This window comes from Lasioglossum baleicum, chromosome 17 (assembly GCF_051020765.1).
Source record: "Lasioglossum baleicum chromosome 17, iyLasBale1, whole genome shotgun sequence".
Taxonomy (NCBI): Eukaryota; Metazoa; Arthropoda; class Insecta; order Hymenoptera; family Halictidae; genus Lasioglossum; species Lasioglossum baleicum.
Genome location: NC_134945.1, coordinates 9,761,017 through 9,781,283, shown reverse-complemented (window position 1 = coordinate 9,781,283; position 20,267 = coordinate 9,761,017). Strand labels below are relative to the sequence as shown.

At 32.0% G+C, this 20,267-nt stretch overlaps 5 protein-coding genes across 10 annotated transcripts; 4 read left to right on the top strand and 1 right to left on the bottom strand.

Moving 5' to 3' along the window:
• The first annotated feature begins 1,268 nt into the window (after window positions 1-1,268).
• Window positions 1,269-6,075, top strand: Csp6 (chemosensory protein 6). The gene is made up of 2 exons (XM_076442271.1): window positions 1,269-1,645; window positions 5,248-6,075. Exons 1-2 carry the CDS (start codon window positions 1,462-1,464, stop codon window positions 5,436-5,438), a joined length of 375 nt encoding a protein of 124 aa, XP_076298386.1. The 5' UTR covers window positions 1,269-1,461; the 3' UTR covers window positions 5,439-6,075.
• On the bottom strand, window positions 2,565-8,584 carry Cdc10 (cyclin-dependent kinase 10). 4 transcript variants are annotated; one of them, XM_076442265.1, is made up of 7 exons: window positions 8,394-8,584; window positions 7,851-8,005; window positions 7,170-7,770; window positions 6,806-7,102; window positions 6,310-6,443; window positions 6,187-6,229; window positions 2,565-2,838 (listed from the first exon to the last, which is right to left on the bottom strand). In XM_076442265.1, exons 1-6 carry the CDS (start codon window positions 8,401-8,403, stop codon window positions 6,194-6,196), a joined length of 1,233 nt encoding a protein of 410 aa, XP_076298380.1. In that variant the 5' UTR covers window positions 8,404-8,584; the 3' UTR covers window positions 2,565-2,838; window positions 6,187-6,193. The 4 variants fall into 4 exon arrangements, with proteins under 4 accessions (XP_076298380.1, XP_076298379.1, XP_076298381.1 ...); XM_076442264.1 differs by lacking the exon at window positions 2,565-2,838 and adding an exon at window positions 5,830-6,098; XM_076442266.1 differs by lacking the exon at window positions 2,565-2,838 and adding an exon at window positions 5,830-6,077.
• Window positions 8,585-8,694: 110 nt separating this feature from the next.
• On the top strand, window positions 8,695-12,650 carry Btbd9 (BTB (POZ) domain containing 9). 3 transcript variants are annotated; one of them, XM_076442255.1, is made up of 10 exons: window positions 8,695-9,577; window positions 9,651-9,803; window positions 9,869-10,058; window positions 10,140-10,428; window positions 10,493-10,625; window positions 11,088-11,225; window positions 11,290-11,420; window positions 11,496-11,624; window positions 11,692-11,881; window positions 12,235-12,650. In XM_076442255.1, exons 1-10 carry the CDS (start codon window positions 9,263-9,265, stop codon window positions 12,433-12,435), a joined length of 1,869 nt encoding a protein of 622 aa, XP_076298370.1. In that variant the 5' UTR covers window positions 8,695-9,262; the 3' UTR covers window positions 12,436-12,650. The 3 variants fall into 3 exon arrangements, with proteins under 3 accessions (XP_076298370.1, XP_076298372.1, XP_076298371.1); XM_076442257.1 differs by having other exon boundaries at window positions 8,696-9,577; window positions 10,326-10,428; XM_076442256.1 differs by having other exon boundaries at window positions 8,696-9,577; window positions 10,173-10,428.
• Window positions 12,651-13,250: 600 nt separating this feature from the next.
• Window positions 13,251-17,733, top strand: LOC143217713 (ankyrin repeat domain-containing protein 13C). The gene is made up of 9 exons (XM_076442262.1): window positions 13,251-14,033; window positions 14,141-14,182; window positions 14,263-14,367; window positions 14,445-14,576; window positions 14,683-14,894; window positions 14,992-15,123; window positions 15,226-15,387; window positions 16,318-16,718; window positions 16,819-17,733. Exons 1-9 carry the CDS (start codon window positions 13,916-13,918, stop codon window positions 16,832-16,834), a joined length of 1,320 nt encoding a protein of 439 aa, XP_076298377.1. The 5' UTR covers window positions 13,251-13,915; the 3' UTR covers window positions 16,835-17,733.
• A 409-nt stretch (window positions 17,734-18,142) lies between these two features.
• Window positions 18,143-19,312, top strand: Selt (selenoprotein T). Its single transcript, XM_076442269.1, has 4 exons — window positions 18,143-18,462; window positions 18,603-18,732; window positions 18,816-18,999; window positions 19,082-19,312. Exons 1-4 carry the CDS (start codon window positions 18,329-18,331, stop codon window positions 19,192-19,194), a joined length of 561 nt encoding a protein of 186 aa, XP_076298384.1. The 5' UTR covers window positions 18,143-18,328; the 3' UTR covers window positions 19,195-19,312.
• The last annotated feature ends 955 nt before the right edge of the window (window positions 19,313-20,267 follow it).

Here is a 20,267-nt window from a genome sequence, read left to right as displayed (position 1 = left end):
TTATTCAAATTTTTATTAAATCATTTGGCTTTTATTCCAGGATGTCAAAACGCGATTTTTGCATTATTATTTTCTATGAGTTCAAACTAAACCGAAGTGCCACTCAAGAGGCTCGGAATATCAACGAAGTATGGAGCGAAGGTAATAGTTTGAACTCATAGAAAAAAGTAATGTAAAAGTCGCGTTTTGACATCCTGAGAAATATATTATTCAATAAAAATTTGAGTAAATTAAATATCAAAGCGTAATTAAATAGAGCGTAAAACAAGCTTTAAAATGACATATAACTCATTAAATTAAGGTAAATGTTTATTGGTATAAAGTCGCAATTAAAACAAAGGAACAAAACTCCTGCAATTCTTTCTTGACAACCTAATAAATGAAAATTTTAAACTTGTGTATACACTTTACATTGCTGGATGACATACGCGATAAATATAAATTTCACATTTACCTTCACTAGTATTACACACAATATTTTTTAACTGTTGTACTTACAAATAGTAAAAGCAAGAAATGCGTGCTTATACAATTTACCAAGAACGATCGGTAATGAACGAAAATTCCGAAAAAAGGAATGCTTTTGCAACAAACATATTCTAAGCTAAATAGGGAAACATGACTGTTCAAATATTAGAACAGTTATAATTAATTAGACAGCGGATCTTCATGAAATATAAAAATTGTCTGCATCGATTGCAAGAAATAGAAACTAAACTTATTGTTATTTCTTCCCTTAACGCTAAACCTAACAAAAGTAACTGGTATATGTTTCCCTTATAAAAATGACAAGATTGATTTTATTTAGACTTTGTTCAGCCCCTATTGTAACACGTGCTCTACTAAAGATATCTATACAACCATTCCTTATGAAATCATTTTTATTATTTCAATAATTGTAAAATAAAAAATCTGGAACCGGTCATGTTGACCGGTGGTGGTGGAAATCATATATTGACATCTTCAATTTTTAATATTTTCCAACAAAATTTTGAATTTCATCTACTCAATTTTGCTATAAATGCATAAACATCCGCTGTCTACTTATAATGCTAGATTCCATTTTTAGCTTATTAGGATACTAAGAACTTCAGACATAATCGAGGTTCTATTGTAATTACAGTTCGTACAAACTGAACGATCGAAAATCTAAATGGCAATTTTCCTCGTCTCTGTTCTGCTTCAACGTGTTCACCGTTCACGGAGGGGCGCGTAAGCGTTCATCCACTCCCTCCAACGTCCTTCATGGTTCAGCTATATAATTCGGTAGCTTGTTCGAACAAGCAAGTTGCGAATAGCAGATTTCACGAGCGAAGGCACACGAGTCGCTGCAAATCAAGTTTTCTTGGAAAAATTCTATAAATCAATCGATAGATACTCCAAACCACTTTGAGTATTCCGCGTTTCTCATAGACCAGTTCGAACTTTTCCGGTGTAGGAATTACGTTCGCAGACCGCGACATGAAAGTTTCACTTTTGCTGCTTGCTCTGCTTGTAATCAGTGTCGTAAGCGCTGGCACATATCCCAATAAATACGATGACATCGACGTTGAGAGGATCCTCCAGAACGGCCGTGTCCTTACCAATTACATCAAATGTTTGATGGACGAGGGTCCGTGCACCAACGAAGGCAGGGAACTGAAAAGTGAGTACGAAATGCTTTCGAAGTTGAACGTATAAGTACGTCCTTGTTCAAGGAAATGTTCAAGTGTCCCAAAAATATTCAACTTTAAAACATCAATCTGTCAAACCGTTGCTTTACAACATTTTTCACCATGATTTAAGGGGTACCTTATTATTATTTCTTCTTTTTGAAATAGCAATAACTATATATACTTGCCCGCTGTAGCTGCTTTCGTTTTGTAAAATTAAAGTATCGTTAACAAACTAGCAATAACACATTAAAATAGATTATTACAAAACTTAACTACTTTTGTAACGTGATAAGCTTATTCATCATACCCTTAATCCATTTACATCATAAAGAAGAATGAATAATGATGTTCTTATCACTAATTCTTTTTGTTATATCACAAAAGAAAAATTTCAAAAAATAAAAACCCCTTCATATTTCAGTAATTTGTACGTATTGCGGTATTTTAAGGAGAAATAAAACCTTTCTTTATTCAAGCGCTGAACTTTAATCGATAAAATATTTTCTTATTTATTCTTTTTTGCAAAAGATCGTCGAACAAAAGGGAAGTATCTTATATTTATTAAAGTTCATTGCTTGAATAAAAACGTTTGTAAAATACCGAAATTACTTTCTTGCCAACCCAATATTATATATTGGTCATAATAACAACAATGTAGACTGTTTTAGACAGTAAAATATACATATACGCTAATGATGCAAATGGATTAATGACATTTTAAGTGAAGCAAATGGCATTCGTGCTCGTTAAATTTCAATCTCGAAAGGTGATATTCTTTCATGGTATACATCAAGTGATTGGTCTTAATTATTGGGTTGACAAGAAAGTAATTTCAGTATTTTAAGGTGAAATAAAAAACCCAATTCTTTTATTCAAGCAATAAACTTTAATCAATAGAATATTTTCCATTTTGTTCGATGATCATTTGCCATCTTTCTGGTAGCTTCATAATTCCGCGCTCAGAAAATTTCAGTTCCTTATCGGCAAAACACTGATCCAAGTGCGATTTCAGGTCATCATCATTAGTAAATATTTCACCATTCAAAGAGCTTTGTAAACTTCGAAATAAATGGTAATCTGATGGTGCAATGTTTGGACTATATGGTGGATGTGACATCACTTCCCAACCAAGCTCCAATAATTTTTCACGTGTTCCATCATGATAACGCTAGGCCACACACATCTGTGGTAACACGTGAAAAATACAATAAATACAATATCAATCAAGTTTTTTTATAGAAATATTATTTAACGACAAAATTGTGAATTTGCATAATATTCGTAGTCTCATTCATCTCACTCATCCTTTCATGTTCAGAAGATACTGAAACATTTTTAATATTATAAGTTTAAAACAGTACTAAATGATCTCCTCATAAATGCCACTAAAAAATTTTTTAATTGAAAATTAAATTTGTACGTGGTCAATAAGGTATACTCTCGTCTAAATGAGTATATGTATTTGTTTATTGAGCAACATTTCTAACGATATAAATTATTTCATTAATCATGAAAATAACCAGAACACAGAAAAAGCTTAAACTACAAATGAGATTAATAGAATTTTTTATTCTATTTTTCCATTAACAAAATTTTTAACACAGGTAATAATTTTAATATTTATAGATTGGGGGGTCTATATATAATAAATACATATATATATATATAATTATTAAACCAATAGTGTTTATCGTGGAGATATAATAAAGTATTTGTGTATACTTTTCTCTACATTTTGATAAGCCGACATCTATCTACATTTGAATGTGCTTTGCTTATCATTAAACGGAACACTCGGGGAAAGTCATTTTCTTCAGATGCGTGACCAAAAGTCACGCTGCTTTCATTTGGAAATTTCAATGCATCTGCGGCGGCTATTACGACAGAGTTCACCCCACACTTGTTGTGTCTCTTTCTTTTTCTCCTTATTACGTAAACTGCTTTCTCGTTTAGAGTGCGTCGAACTTCCTTAAGTAACATCTAACAATAATTATCATGTATTCCCTAGCAATTGAGCTAATAACTAATTGTAATGGGTACTTTTTTTCAAAATAGTTTTCCTCTACTACCCCGACGGCACACCGGCTCGGTTTCAGCCTGGCCCCTGTGCACAAAAGGGCGCGTTTTCCGCCTGCCGAGGGCTCGAGCCCAGGGCCTGCCGGCCGGGCTAGGATTCAGCCGATTTGCAAGATTGCAAGGGTGCGGGATTCGCGTTCTCATTGCGTGATAATACAAACACGGGTTTTTTCAGTAGTCAAAAACGCCAGATAAAGGTCAATCTAGGCAGCAATCGCCCTCAAAGGTCTTATTTATTAACTTATTATACTTTTGTCGGTAACAAGGGAGACTGCTACGCATTTGCAAAGTACTGCCACATTGATGCGACCCGCCCTGTGTCGCGCATGCGCGAGAAAAGTTGGGCCCAATCGAAGCACTGATTGGCCACATTAGTGTGATACCATGCTGCCCTCTCAAAAACAGGCTGAATCCCAGCCCGGCCGTCAGACTCTGGGCTCGAGCCCCCGGCAGGTGAAAATCGCGCCCTTTTGTGCACAGGGGCCAGGCTAAATCGTCCTGATTTGGTCTCAACGCTGAGCCAAGCATTGCGTTAGCCCGTAACGTGTCGGGCTGGGGCTCGGCTAGCTGGGTCCGGCGGTGGGCTCGGGCAGACTGTGCTGTCGGGGTAATTACAGTATATGTTGCAGATGCTTCTAAGACTACAAACTTTTGCAGACCATTTTAAATAACTAAACTATAATTTTTTTATTGACTACTTAAAAAGATATAAATTAAATAACAGTCTTTCACATATTATTTAATTATCCTCCGAAATAATGTATACAACGAAAATAAAATTAAACATTAAATAATGTAAAAATTGCATAGTCCAATATTGTTTTGTGAATTGATAACAAATAGATGGTTGGTATGAAAAGGACACACAGTTTTTTAAACTGTTTACATGAGCTGTATGATTAATTTAGTTGTAACAGCTATATAATATTTCTTGCAAAAAATGACTCTATACTCTATGAAGTCTCCCAAACAAATTAATTGGTATTCAGAATAGCATTTCATTTCCTCCATCAGAAACAAAATTGATTATACAGTTCTGTTTGTTGGTTTCTTTATTAAAAAGCTGCTCCATGGGGTACAATGTAGATGAATTTTGTTTTTGATGCTACTTTTAAAAAGGAACGATATTTAATGAAAAACATATAAATCTCTCCCTACCTTTAAGTATAGAAATACATTATTTGTGAGAATCTGTATATACAGAATTGAAAGTTCTCTGTTAAGAATATTTATACATATATAGCTTTTGAAATATATAAGAACACAAACATTTTAAAGTTGAAAATTATCCAAAGCACAAACATCTACAAAAATCACCTGTTGACTGTGTTGTAGAAAAAAGATTAAATTTATTAGATCGTGTTATAAGTCTTGAAATATGAATATTGAAGTATACTGTGTAGATCAAATAAATATTAAAAAACAGTATTACTTGTGTTATACGTATAAATTGTAATTCAATTGTAACATTTTTAGAATAATACTAAGTAAGTAAATAATATATGTGTTATTTCAGAGACATTGCCAGACGCTTTATCTACCGATTGCAGTAAATGTAACGGAAAACAGAAAGATATTGCAGAGAAAGTAATAAATCATCTCAAAAATAAGAGATCAAGAGACTGGGAACGACTTACAGCAAAATACGATCCGAGCGGTGAATACAAGAAACGTTTCGAAAGCACTCAAACTGCCAAGAAAAGTTGAATGTAAGATGAAGGATTTTACGATTAAGATGCAGGACAATATTTATAAAATGAAGATGAGTAGAGAATAATAATTTATAGTGGTATGCGAGGATGGGAAGACGCGTATCGGGTCGGGACGGGATTCCGAAAGTGTTCGGGTTTCCCGAGAATATTCTGGATTTCCGGGGTGTTCGGTTTTCCCGTGAATCTTCGGGATTTCTGATACCGTACGGAATCTTTTAATATTGTTTTTTAATAAGAAATCCCGAACATTTTCGGGAAACCCGAACATTCTCAGAAATCCCGAAAGTTTCAAGATCCCGTCCCGATCCCGAAAATCGTTTCCGTTCCCGTCTCGACCCGGTCTCGCTCACTACTAATAATTTATCAATAAACACAAACACTCTCAATATTATGTACATATACACGCCGTTTAATAGGTTTTTGCACATATAGGTTTGTACACTTTATTGTCAAAATTATCAAATTTGTCAAATATTTGGCATTGTACACAAAAGCTATGCTTCACACGTTTTATATTACTTTTTTTGTAGCTGTACACATATCCGTGCTTTCTTTTATCAACAAAAACACTGGTTTTGTAATGTCTTTTTTTGTGTGTATCCAGTAATAAAATTCATTTATTGAAAAGTTTATTCTGTGAATGATATCATACATCCTAATAGAAGGTTACAAGTTATAACGAGGAATGAAAGTATGTTTGAATTGTATTCTAAGTCGTAATTTGTCGTGAATGTAATCAATACCTGTAATTCATTCCACTCGTCTCTTCTTAACAAGTGATCCAAGCTGTAAAAAATATATTAATTTTATAATATCAACATGTACATAATCTTCCAAGTATAAAAAAAAGCACGTAATAAACCTACAAGATCAGAAATTGCTGGTAAGTTGTTTGTCTGATCTGTAACGTTTGCCTCTGTTTCTCTGGTTTCCTTTGGAGGAGCAGCTTTTTTCATGTTTCTATGCTGTGGGAAGGTAGGCATAAGCTTGGGATCGCATGCTAAAAACATAATTACAAGTAATTATTGTTAATGATCTGTAGCTAATACTATGAAAGATAGTACGATATACACTGCTGTGCAAAAGAAAGAAGCACCCGGCCATATTTAATAGAAAAGCGTAAAAGATCAAATAAGAACAAAGTAAGTTTGGAAAAAGGATTTCGCTGTTTAATTGAATAGTTCTGAGAACATATATACGTGTTATTGCGAATTATCTAATACTTTAAATGCAATAAGTCAATCATTGCACAATACAATTTCTACATAAAGATATTGTTTGTCATTATATCTTATAATTATACTGGGTGCTTCTTTCTTCTGCACAGTAGTGTACATTATACATAATTCCACAGGCACTTACGTAAAGGAGCTTCTTTAAAGTAGCTGCTTTGTAAACATTCTTCCGCTGTTGCTCTCTTTTTAGGATCATACATAAATAAGAAATTTAATAATCGTAAACCAGCAGCACTTAACCATGGAAACCTCTGCTTCAAGTTATTATACGGTTGTTGTTTCAATGTAAAGTTCTGCAATGCTGGAAGGGTATTAAATTCAGGCCAAATTGCTTCGCTCGGTGTACCCAATAGATCCACTATTAATTCCAATTGTGCAATTTCTGATCGTCCAGGTAATAGAGGTCGATGACCGAGCAGTTCGCCTAATATAAAAATGAAATTACATGTAACATTATAGTATTACGTGACAACAAAAACCTTGTGACGTACCTAAAATACAACCAGCAGCCCACATATCCACAGAGGTTGTTTGAGTTTTGGCTTGTAGTAATAACTCTGGTGCTCTATACCATAATGTTACTACTCTAGGCGTCATTGGTTTTAAAGGTAAACCAAACCACCTAGCTAGTCCAAAATCAGCAATTTTCACGCATCCTTTGTCCGTCATTAGAAGATTAGAAACTTTCAAGTCTCTATGCACGATAAAATTATGGTGCAAATAGCGCAAACCTTTTAGTACTTGTAAAACAATACATTTAACCTGACTTTCTGAAAACGGAGTTTGCATATTGTCTAATAAACTTGCTAAGTCTTGTTCGCAATACTCCATAGCAAGAAATATGCTTTCTAGACTTCTCCCTACTACTACTTCTCTTAGGTGTACAATATTTTCATGTCGACACGACAATAGAACAGATATCTCCCTGAGGCCGCTAACAGGTAAACCATCTTTTTCATGTTCCATTCGTACCTTCTTTAAAGCAACGATTTTATCATTTTTTGTGTCTCGTGCTCGATAAACAATTCCATAGGTGCCTTCGCCTATACGGTTCAACTTCTCAAACTCTGATACAAATCTGCATTTGCCTAGCTGTTAAAACAAAAACTTGTATTCTTAAAAATATTATGATATTATAATATAATTGTAAGAATAAAAAAATGAATTATTACAATATCTTGTTCTGGTATTTCCATTGGTTTACCAGTCAGAAATGATGTTAATACTCCTCTTCTTGTTACTGGAGCTGATGGATCTGGTCCTGTTTCAGATGAAGCTTTCTTGTCAGTGTCATTATTTTCTATTGACTTCTTCTCTAAGGTTTCGTCTAAATAAATAAGTTTTATATAAGACACATACATGTACAATCATCAATCGTTACTTTTCAACATTTTCTCTTTAATACCTTTTTTAACATCTTTAATGCTTTTACACATGAATATTTATAACTCTTATTTATTGTTTTATCAAAATATTTTGAATTCGATAAAAAATTTAAGCAACAATGATCACAAATAATATAATAATATAATTAGTATAGTTATATTGATAAAGATATTAGTTTGGAAGAACTATTTCGTGTAATACAATAATACAACATATTTTATACAAAAATAACGTATACTTTCACAGAAAATGTTGAATAAACAACAACAAATCCAAGATATTTCACGATTTGTATTTTCATTACGCTTATAAATCATATAAAAGAATACCTTTCGTCATGATGATTGATTCGTTTTCAGAAAAATATTTTCGGAATTATATTTATTCTTTTTGTCAGCATTCGTACTTTTAAAAGTATTGAGATATAAAGTAATTGTGATTACACCAAACACTTGATCAGCCGTGATCAGCCGCAATCGCAATGTTCTTTCGTTTTTACCATTGATAGTACGATAACAAGTTCGTGAACTGAGAGACTGTGACTTATGCGCTCTCTAACGTTAAATTTTATAACATGAAATATTTAAGATGGAAGCTGATTCTTGAAAAAACACTGAAGTTTCTCCTCTGTGAGAAATGTGAGAATTCTCTTCGATGATATTAGATATATGCAGAGAGTACTGATATATGATTGTTAGTCATGTTAGTTTCGTTAGTGTAATATTTATATTGTTATAGAAGAATCATAATAGGAATTGCGAATTTCACTGTAGGCTGATATAATGCATATGCAAAAGGAAAACGTATTTTAATATCGTTCTTGTGTATCGGTAATTCATTTCAAGTTGGTGACAAGAACGCGTACAATGTATAAGTGAATTTGAAGAACGTTACAAGTATGTAAAAGAGCTGAAAAAAGAAAGTCTAAATATATAGACAGAAAGATAACCTTATTTTTGCTATCTATAGTACCTAAAAGTTGTTATTTCTTTATGAAACTTCTATACTTTCACTTTTTTTTATTCGCCATTGTAACTACATACATGAACAGGATATTTGAAATATGATGTCTGCGACGATATTACTTGACGATAAAGCATCGTATTTATAAGAGAAAGAAGTTTTGAACGAGAAAAAACTAAGGTGGACTTGTTTTGAGAAAAAAGCTCCGAATTAAACAAATTGGAAAGTAATAAAAATGAGTTCACATCACCGTTTAAATCCATTATCTGGTGATATAGAACATATTAGTCACCTCTCCGACGATATCGGAGCCCTTTGTCTATCCGATGACTATTCGGACATAACTTTAATTGTTGACGGACAAAGATTCAACGGTCACAAAATCATATTAGCTGCGCGCAGCCAATATTTTAGAGCTCTTTTATTCGGAGGATTAAAAGAATCAACGCAACGAGAAATTGAATTACAGGATGCCAATTTGACTGCGTTTAAAGGTTTATTTGAATACATATACACAGGACGTATGTCGCTTACGGATAAACGTGAAGAGGTATTTCTTACTTTTATTTTTCAACCAATCTTCAAAATATGAACAAATTTTCTTAATGTTTTGTTATTTGCAGGTGGTTTTAGATATTCTAGGATTGGCTCATCTTTATGGGTTTTCAGAACTAGAAACCTCTATATCAGATTATTTAAGAGAAATATTAAATATAAAAAACGTTTGCCTTATATTTGACGCAGCACTTTTTTACCGAATAGAATGTCTTACAAGGGTACAGACATAATATTGAAATGATCATCCTAAAGAATGTTTGAACATAGAAGAATTCTTTTCTAGGTTTGTCAAGGATATATGGACAAACATGCATGCGAAGTGATACAGCACGAAAGCTTTTTACAGTTAAGTGCTGCTGCTTTGAACGAACTAGTCTCAAGAGATTCGTTTTATGCGCCAGAGATTGATATCTTCTTAGCTGTAGAATCATGGGTAAAGGCAAATGCAAATACCAACGACAAAAGTGTTTTAGGTAAGAATCATATGATATATATCTATATCTGTAAGAAGTAAATGAATAGAAAAGGACATGATTTACTTAAATATTTTAAAGGTTTTCACCAAAGTAACACAAGTAATTTTATAGATAAGGTACGATTAAGCTTGATTTCTATTACGGATCTCTTAAATATTGTTCGACCAACTGGATTAGTTGCTCCCAACATAATTTTAGATGCAATTGCTACAAAAATACAAATACGAGATTCTGATCTTACTTATCGAGGTCGATTACTTATAGATGAAAATGTTGCCCATCCACTGCATGGGGCTCAAGTTCTGCAGGGTGAAATGCGTAGTTATCTATTAGATGGCGATACAAGAAACTATGATTTGGAGCGAGGGTGAATTAATAAATATGTTTTTCATGGTTGTAATTATTTAAGTAAAATTTTCCTACTTCTGCAGGTATACCAGACATACCATCACAGAATCACAAGAACATGGTATTTTGATTAAATTAGGAACTCAATGTATTATTAATCATATCAAGATGTTACTTTGGGATAAAGATATGCGCTCGTATTCCTATTACATAGAAGTAAGTCGAATAAAAACTATTAAACAGGTACAGTATTCCTCTGGATGATGTGACAACCTCGGGGGCATGGAGTCTCAGAAAGCATAGAGGTACTACTTTCTCAGCTGGCACAGTTCAAAAGGCTGCGCATCGATTGCAATGCCAATGCAAATAGGGAAGTTTTTTATTCTTCATTCTTTTTTTTACAAAACTTTTACCAATGTATTTCTGAGATTTTTCTAATTAAAATTTCATCGCTTATTAAACAAGTAAATATAATCGCAATTCTATCGTGTTTGGTGTCGTTTTAATCAGAAAATTTTCACGAAGCTTGGATCATGTTTCTTTGTAGCGGCAATCGACCGCCCAGTAGTGGAGATAAAAAATTAACATCATCCGCATAGACGAAAATCACATCATTCGAAGGAATACTGTAGTTCTGATCAGCATGAACAATTATAGTCATATTTTATTTATTAATAGGTATCTATGGATCAAAAAGATTGGGTTCGTGTTATTGATCACACAGAATACTTGTGTCGCAGTTGGCAGTATTTATATTTTGAACCTAGAGTAGTTCTTTATATTCGCATTGTTGGAACGAATAATACTGTAAACAAGGTAAAACTTTATTCTTACCTCCGACATCTTAAAAAAAAAGGGAATATTTGAATCTTTTCTTTAGGTTTTCCATGTTGTAAGTTTTCAAGCCTATTATACAAATCAAATGGAAAAGCTTAGCAATGGTTTTGTTGTTCCAACACGAAATGTTGCTACTATGGATCGTAGTGCTACTGTTACTGAAGGTGTTTGCAGGTATGTAAAACACGCATAATATTTTATAATATAGTATTTTATAATTTTCTATAACAATTGTTCTTTTTACTGTAGAACGCGAAATGCTTTGTTAAATGGTGACACCTCAAATTATGATTGGGATAGTGGATACACATGTCATCAGCTTGGTTCTGGATCTATTTTAGTACAACTTGGACAACCATATATTATAGATTCTATGAGGTGTGTATTAGAAATAATACTGTGGAAGAAGAGATCTCTGATTATAATATCGATTTGTTATTTTTAGATTATTATTATGGGATTGCGACAATCGTTCGTATTCGTATTACATAGAAGTATCCGGTAACTGTTGGAATTGGACCCTTGTTGCTGATAAGACTAGAGAAACTTGTCGTTCTTGGCAAACTATTCATTTTGAACCACCACTTCCAGTTGTCTTTATACGCATTGTTGGAACACACAATACAGCAAATGAGGTTATTATTTATGTGAACCTTAATAAGTTCATACAGTATGTTTAATTACGTTTAGTATGAACAGTAAAATGACGATTTTGATGTAACTATCTTTTGCATGCTATGTCACTATCCACACTCTACATTTTTCCTGATGTGACTTACTGTGTGCGTCATAAGTGATCTATCAAAAAGATTTTTTACTACAAGTTACTACAAATTCGTTATTCTTTTTCATGTATTAAATTGACTTGTAAAATCAATCCTTAAAAAATTTGATACCCATAGTAGAAGACCCTGTATGTGTTTCTATTTTAATATTCTAATTAAACATAGACAACATCTATTACAATTCTAATAATTTCATGTTTTAGGTTTTCCACTGTGTCCACTTTGAATGTCCTGCTCAGGCAAATGATAAAGAAGTTACTAAATCTCCAGTGCATAAAGGAAAACAAACAACACCCACTGAATCTGCGCTTCCATTAACAACATCTCCTCGAGAAATACCTGTAGAAGCAGTAAATGTTGATCACGAAGAGCTAAATCCTAATTGTAATATTGCTTGTTCATAGTATTGTCCTTAGTCTGCTAATTTTCTAGAAGGAAGATTATACATAAAATTCTACTAGTATATCAATTCAACAACGCGTTGAATCTCAATTTTCAATACTGTGTATGTTAATTACATGTGTTAAATCCTGACAAGTTTGTATAATATTAAGTAAATTATTATTGTAAAAATAGATGTAAAATACATTTTTTGATTAAAGTACACATCTTAATTACAGACACTGTACCTTACTCCATTTATTTATTTTCCGAAATTAAAGGAATGAAACTAATCATTATAGATGAAATACATTTATAATATTAATTTCGGAAATTAAAAATTTATGAAAGTTTTAAACATTGAAACAAATGTCATAGTTCGATAAATAAGTTACTTCAAACAACTTTTCGCATTACAATATTGAAATATTTTCCGAAAGTCATTGATCTCTATTATTACAATTATTATATATATTATACGTATCTATATATATTTCGATAAAATAAAAATCTATTTAACTGTGTTGAAATTATTATTTTGCTAATTATTCACAAATTCAAATTATATATAATACATTGTATTTATAACACATTGTATTTAGTAGTTTCATCTTTATCACTCAATGATATAATTTTTTATATATTACTTAGATTGGAACTTCTCTTTTGTCGAGAAAAATTACGAAGATACAAGCGTTTACACTTTTATATACATTAAAAAGTTGTATAATAAAGTTGACATATCTTTACGTATCAAGTAGTACACATACATGTATACCTGGCATATACATGCAGAATATAGCGTACACATACAAGTATATCAGTATATGTATGTAGTATGTATACAAGTTAACGAATCAGTACTCACGTCAGTACTCAGTACTTGTCAGTACTGTCCTACTATAGTGTGGTGGTCCAGTAGAATTATACTTTTTATAATACAAAATAAATAATATCGAAATATATAACAGTTCATATAAAGTATATACGACTTTGGGATGTATACTTTTTTATCTTTGCGAAAGAAGAATAAATGATAAACGTATCGAAATAACTAACCATACTGACTAAAAGAACAACCACTTAGCAAAGATACGACAGCACAGATACGATTAAAAACAATAGCGGTAGAACTAAAAACATTAATGGAAACAACAATAATAACGCGGAATGAATTCTTTCGAATTTTAAAACGTTTCTAATTGTTCTACAAAACCCACAAGACTATTTATATTTCAGTGTAATTTATAAAAATATTTGGTAAAACATTACATAGAAACATTTATTGATGTTGACAACTAGAAGCCGATTATTAAACGTTGAGCTTATGCTCTCAAATAGTTTAGATGTAACAAAACTCTTGGTATGACTATTCGATGTAGCATGCTGAATTTTGGAAATGGAATACAAGACCATTACTATTATATCAAAAGAGATTCAATTAGATAAAGGAAGGGATCAGTGCCACTTTTTCTATAATTTAACTAACAAAGGAAGACGGTCATGGCTGAGAACTCGGAAAGTAAAAAATACCCTTTACATAAATGCATATTTCAAGGAGACGTTAAGACTTTAAGCTCTTTAATCAGAATTTACGATATTGCTGAAAAAGACAAACAAGGTTAATAATGTTGCTTAAATTTCTTTATTTACACATGTAAACTCTAACTATATGGTAATGAATAATTCCAATATTTAACCAATACTCAATTCAAAATTGTTCTTTAGGAAATACGCCATTACATTTAGCTGTTATGTTAGGAAGAAAAGGTAATAAGGTATATTTTGAACATAGAATACATGTTCGAAAAAAGTATATATTAATATATATTCAATTCTAAAACTTATAGAATCAGTGCAGCTGTTGCTTGCACACGGAGCACCGGTAAAAGTAAAAAACCTGGCTGGATGGAGTCCACTAGCTGAAGCAATTAGTTATGGCGATAGACAAACCAGTCGGTAGAAACCAATATAAACTATTTCTAATAAAGAGAATAGCATTATTAATTTACTTTTTCTCGTTTCTTTATAGTATCATCATTAGTGCGTAAACTAAAGCAACAAGCCAGAGAACAAATGGAAGAAAGAAGACCAAATTTAGTTGCGACGCTACGTCAAATGGGCGATTTTTACATGGAATTAAGATGGGATTTTCAAAGTTGGGGTACTACTCGATACTGTTTGCTTCCAAACGATTATTTCAAACATTGTTATTTCAACTTGAAAATTGTCTCGTTCCTCTGAATGATTACAAGTTCTGTATTTTTCAGTTCCACTTGTTTCTCGAGTACTTCCATCTGATATCTGCAAGATACATAAATGTGGAGCATCTATTAGGATGGATACCACTTTAGTAGATTTTAATAATATGAAATGGGGAAGAGGTGATATATCTTTTATTTTTAATGGTGACCACAAACACAGTGAATCATTAACAGTACTAGACAATGAAGCTAAACTTTTCCAAAGAGTGAGATACGAGGTCTAATTACTTTATCATCATCTTCTTTGTATCATCGTTAAGCTGATACTTACATGATAAAATTTACTTTGCTTCCATTTAACCTTGTCTTTTATAGGAAACGGAATTGGACATAGAAGATGAAGTTGACATTCTTATGTCAAGCGATATTATGGCAGCGCAAATGTCAACGAAAGGAATTACATTTTCAAGAGCTCAGACAGGCTGGATCTTTCGTGAGGATAAAAGGGTAAGGAACTAATATTGTTAGTTTGATCCATTTTCTTCTACTGCCTTCTCCTATTCTTTTCTTCAAGTTTTTTTTGAGATTTATCTCAAATATTTAATAAAGGAGATGGTAGGTCCTTTCCACGCGGACTTTTATCAAATCAATGGAATAGTTTTGGCAAGTAGAAAACGACGGGAACATTTAAGCGAAGAAGACTTGCAAAAGAACAAGGCTATTATGGAATCTTTGACAAAAGGAAATTCACAAGGATTTGCAAATGGAGAGGTAAACCCAAGAAATACAAATGTATTTTATCATTCTCCCGGAGAATTCCGCTGATCCTACATCTATATAATGAGGAATATAAATTCAAACTTATTACAATAATGTATTGAACATACAATATGCAGTTGGATTTTTTAGTTAAATAATCATTTCATAGTACATGAAAGTTCATCATTTCTGCGAAACTATGTTTTTCTTTGCACTCGACGATTCTTATAAATCTATTCAATGAATCAACAAATATTGTTCTCTGCCAATCATCTTTATGCTTATAGTTGAAACAAGTGGCTAAAGCTGAGGCTAAGCGTGCCGAATTATTGAGTACCGGATTGTCGGAATTCTACTTACACCCCCGATCAAAAATATGTGGACACTTGTTCACTTCTCCTACTGAAAGACAAAGAATCTTCAAGGGATCTAATCAAATTTCATGTGATTTGCTTTATACAGTATTGGAGAATTTATCTCCACAATAATTTATTAGTAGACCGCGAATTTTATGCATTTATAACAAAAATTATTATTTCCTGCATAATTACATATATTCACTGCATTTCTTTACACACTTTATATTCATAAATGTATTGAATCCGAACCATTACTTTCAGCAATAATATTTAAAATTGAAATTGAAAATAAAGACAAAATAAAAATATTCTTAACATTCTTAGAATAAAATACTGTTATCAAAAATTACTGCATCAATACTGCATAAGTTATTTCATTTCTAAATTTATACGCATACTTTAAAATAAATTGGATTATTTACTATTTACTATTTCAAATACTATTTTACCCAGCTCTGTAAACAATAAATATGGTCTAATAATAATCAAATAGTACACAAGTTTCGAAAATAAGTGTCCACATACTTTTGAGCGGGGGTGTACGTATAAGTATTTCTATATATATTATTTATTGACTTTTTAGCCCCATGTAAGAAGAGCTTCTTTAAACCCACCACCAGAATCAAATATTACTTGGGAGGAATATATCACAGCTCCACCTGGTCAATGTCCACTTTTAGGGAGAAGTTTGGTTTACAAAGAAAGTAGTAAATCGTTCAAAGCTACAGTTGCTATGAGTCCAGACTTTCCATTGACAGTGGACATGTTACTCAATGTTTTGGAAGTAATTGCGCCTTTCAAGCACTATAGCAAGTTACGACAATTTGTCCTGATGAAATTACCACCCGGATTCCCTGTTAAAATTGATATACCTATTTTACCCACGGTAACTGCAAAAATTACGTTTCAGGAGTTTGCTTTTCGTCATGATATAGATCCACAATTATTTCAAATACCATCAGACTATTTCGAAGATCCAATGAGGTAAATTTAAAATACTTTCGTAACTTTCCTTAATTTATTTAAGGTACAGATTTCAACCTCATACCCTGTCTTTTTTTCCATAATTCTATTAATTTTTTAGATTTCCAGATTTATGACAGCTTCATGTACCAATACAAATCCAAGTCAATTATGAAATTAAACAGAAAACTGTTTCTCCTCTGCAACACTATTTAGCTTTTCAATTTTCTTGGACATATTGTTGCCAGAATGGTCTTTCAAACAGTTGCACAGTACTCTATAAAGAAAGGTTGCTTTGAGTACTAAAAGTAGAAAGTACTCTTAAACTACTGAACTACAAATTTTACAGTAGTTTAAAAGATGGTATACCTACTCTACTTACAAAATTGTGTGCTAAATTCTAAAAAAAAAAGAAAACAATAAATCTGTGCACGTGAATATAAACATTATTCCACTTAGTGCATACAAATTACCATGTTCATCACTTTACTTTATCCAGCTTCGGTTCTAAGTTTTCCTATTTTGCATTTAGCAATCACTATTTGAAAAGTATTCTGTTTTTGCGAGACGAAAATACTTGCGGTATTTATTTATAAGCAAAGAACAATCTTCATCTCTTTCAAAGAGGATATCTTTAATTAGTAAAAAATATATGGAGGATAACCATCGCTAATAAAATCTTTTTTAAAATAATAACTGGATGGTGCCTCCTGTTCCAATGTATCAGTATGTATCACTACCACAAACATGATTCATAAGATGTAGTGATATAATTTTTATTTCAAGTGTACCTTTCTACATACATCTTATGTTTCGCTAGTTAATGTAGAATTGTGATACTTATATGTATGTGTGTGTTTAGTACAAAAATTTTTAAATAAAAATTATAGCAAATCATGATTTTGTCAATATTATTCTGAAATATGAACTGTAATTTATGTAATTCAACAATTGATGCAGCACCTAAAGAAGGTAGTACTGTGTAGATGTATAAAAATAGTTTTGTTTTTTAGAGCCCATAGCCCCATATGAAAAATCATAGAATTTTGTACATTAATTTACTAAATATAAGGATTTTTTAATCATCGGATTTTTCCGACATTTCATACTATATATATTTATACATGAAATATGTATAGTATTTAAGCGTGTTATATATATAAGCATATATTATAAATAAAATATCATACAGTATTTAGTACTATGATATCTTTAATTTAAAATAACAAGAAGAATTTTTTTTGTACACGTTTCACAAATGTCGAAAACAGTTCACATATATAATTGTTTTAAATAAATTAAGTTGAAAGAACAATTCTCGAGAAGCATAACATGTGATAAAATTGATTTATAATCAATGCAAGCGAAAGTAATTGAAACTAATTTAATTGGTCAATTTGATCTGGTTTTTTTTCACGAGGTTGTTAATCATCATTAGTTTTGTTTTGCTCGGTTCGGCTTAGTTCGGTTCAATTCGGCACAGCAGATAGCGAATGATAGCGAATCCGAATGGATCGGTATACGTGATAGTAACAGAAAAGTGCAGCTTGGCGTTTCTTATAAGACACAAATCAAATTAACCGTTTTAGTTAAAAGTTCCTTCGGTTGATGCAATCTCAATGCCTTAAAATATGATACGTCTTATGAAATTTATTTTGTGCTTTTATGTCCTTCTATGCACATTAAGCACTAAAGCCGATGACAATCAAGTTCCATTAACCAAACTTAGCACAAAATCAGGACCGACGTTAAAATTTCTTTATTGGTAAGCTATACAAATTTCAATACACAAAGTAATTCTTTCTTATGTGTTCCATATGAGACACTTAATTTTATTTGTGTATTTCGTATTGTTTTGGTTAATTGATTGCTCATGAATTGTTTTGTATATTTTTGATGTTTTAGCTACTCTTGCGGATACAGAAAAGCATTTGAAGAATATGTTGGTATTCTTCGACAAAAGTATCCTGAATTACAAATCGATGGAGAAAATTATAATCCATCTGCGAATATTATGTTTATCGCTAAATTACTAGTAATTATTATCTTTCAGATTAGTTAATTCACAAAGAGAAGATTAATTCTATGTATGTAACATGTATTCTTTCATTTTTTTAGAGTTTTGTTAAAATTCTACTAATAGTTCTAGTAGTAAGTGGATTCGATTTTGGACGACTACTACCATCTTTGTGGCAATGGTGTATGGAGAATCGATTTTATTCTTGTGTAACAATATTTTTTGTTTTTAATATGGTAGAAGGACAACTCATATCATCGGGAGCTTTTGAAATACATTTCAATGGTCAGTAGAAGTTTTTTTATATATTCTTTTCTGTTCAATCTTACTACAGTAAGATATGTTCTAATTACTTGTCCTGTTTTAGATGTTCCTGTGTGGTCGAAACTGGAAACTGGTAGAATACCACAGCCACTGGAACTTTTCCAAATAATAGATACTCATTTGAATATGCAATATGCGGATATGGATATAGGATAGATTATTTTTATCGGAACATTCAACTGCATTTTTATTTGTATCAAATGTTAATGACTAAGACTATAAGGCATACGTTTCTGCAACTCTATGAAGATTAAAACAGATACTGTCGATTCTATTTCTTGTATATTGTATTTCATTAAGAACCTTGCTATAGGTGTTTTGTTTGGTTAAGATGGTATTTACAAGATAGAGTTCGCATGAGCGAAGCTGAAATAAAACCTTTTCATATTGCTCATGGATAGTTTTCTCTTTTTAACCCGATTTAGAAATACGAAGTTTGTTTTATTTTTGTAAAAGCCTGTTAGAGTGATTTTTTAAAAATATTTCAACTACAATTTAATGAAATTGTAATCTAAATTTTCTATAAATAAATTTGTCGCTAGAAACAAAGGATTGTTTTTCTTATAATTCAAGCATAAATAAAAAAACCTTAATAAAGCAACAATTAAATTTTGCATTACTTTATTTAAGTTGTAACGTCTCTTTGATAATAATATTCTATAAGAACGGTTAAATTTGAAATCAAGCATGTTTTTATAAATCTCCAGTAAGCAAAATGCTCTATCTTGGACGGGCATCTGCGTCAGCAGAAGTATCGCTTTCTGCTGGCAGAAAGAGCCGGCACAAGCTGATGGCAGAATGCAGGCAGCTCGGTGCTGCCCTCTTAAACGAAGGCAGAATTCAGGACCGAGCTGCCAGGATTCTGTCGGGCAGACCCTGCCAGCAGAATGCCATACATCTGCGTCACAATAAGTATCGGCAGGGTGCGCTGTCCAAAATCGAGCAGATTCTGAACATCCTCTGCTTTGAGCAGCGTTCTGACAGCATAATGCTCGCCATCTGCTGGCATCGTACGATCGTGCGATGCAGGCTGGGCTCGATATTTTGCTTGAGACCAGCCTGGCTGATTGTAAATGGTAAAAACTAAGAAATTTATATCGAATTATTAATAATTACCTAAATTTACATAGTAAATTTATATATGATTATGTATATTCATATACGTGTTTCTTGAACGAAAAAAAAATTAAATTTGAATAATATATATACCCAGTCAGCAAAATGCTCGA

Coding starts and splice junctions, on each gene's coding strand:
- LOC143217713 (XM_076442262.1), top strand. CDS start 13,916: ATGGCTGAGAACTCGGAAAGTAAAAAATACCCTTTACATAAATGCATA. Junction 14,183..14,262: donor TGTTATGTTAGGAAGAAAAG/GTAATAAGGTAT, acceptor TAAAACTTATAG/AATCAGTGCAGCTGTTGCTT. Junction 15,124..15,225: donor TCTTTCGTGAGGATAAAAGG/GTAAGGAACTAA, acceptor TATTTAATAAAG/GAGATGGTAGGTCCTTTCCA.
- Csp6 (XM_076442271.1), top strand. CDS start 1,462: ATGAAAGTTTCACTTTTGCTGCTTGCTCTGCTTGTAATCAGTGTCGTA. Junction 1,646..5,247: donor CGAAGGCAGGGAACTGAAAA/GTGAGTACGAAA, acceptor GTGTTATTTCAG/AGACATTGCCAGACGCTTTA.
- Selt (XM_076442269.1), top strand. CDS start 18,329: ATGATACGTCTTATGAAATTTATTTTGTGCTTTTATGTCCTTCTATGC. Junction 18,733..18,815: donor TGTTTATCGCTAAATTACTA/GTAATTATTATC, acceptor TCATTTTTTTAG/AGTTTTGTTAAAATTCTACT. Junction 19,000..19,081: donor TTTTGAAATACATTTCAATG/GTCAGTAGAAGT, acceptor GTCCTGTTTTAG/ATGTTCCTGTGTGGTCGAAA.
- Cdc10 (XM_076442265.1), bottom strand. Junction 7,103..7,169: donor GGCTGCTGGTTGTATTTTAG/GTACGTCACAAG, acceptor TTTTTATATTAG/GCGAACTGCTCGGTCATCGA. Junction 6,230..6,309: donor TACCAGCAATTTCTGATCTT/GTAGGTTTATTA, acceptor TATTTTTTACAG/CTTGGATCACTTGTTAAGAA.
- Btbd9 (XM_076442255.1), top strand. CDS start 9,263: ATGAGTTCACATCACCGTTTAAATCCATTATCTGGTGATATAGAACAT. Junction 10,429..10,492: donor AACTATGATTTGGAGCGAGG/GTGAATTAATAA, acceptor CTACTTCTGCAG/GTATACCAGACATACCATCA. Junction 10,626..11,087: donor CGTATTCCTATTACATAGAA/GTAAGTCGAATA, acceptor ATTTATTAATAG/GTATCTATGGATCAAAAAGA.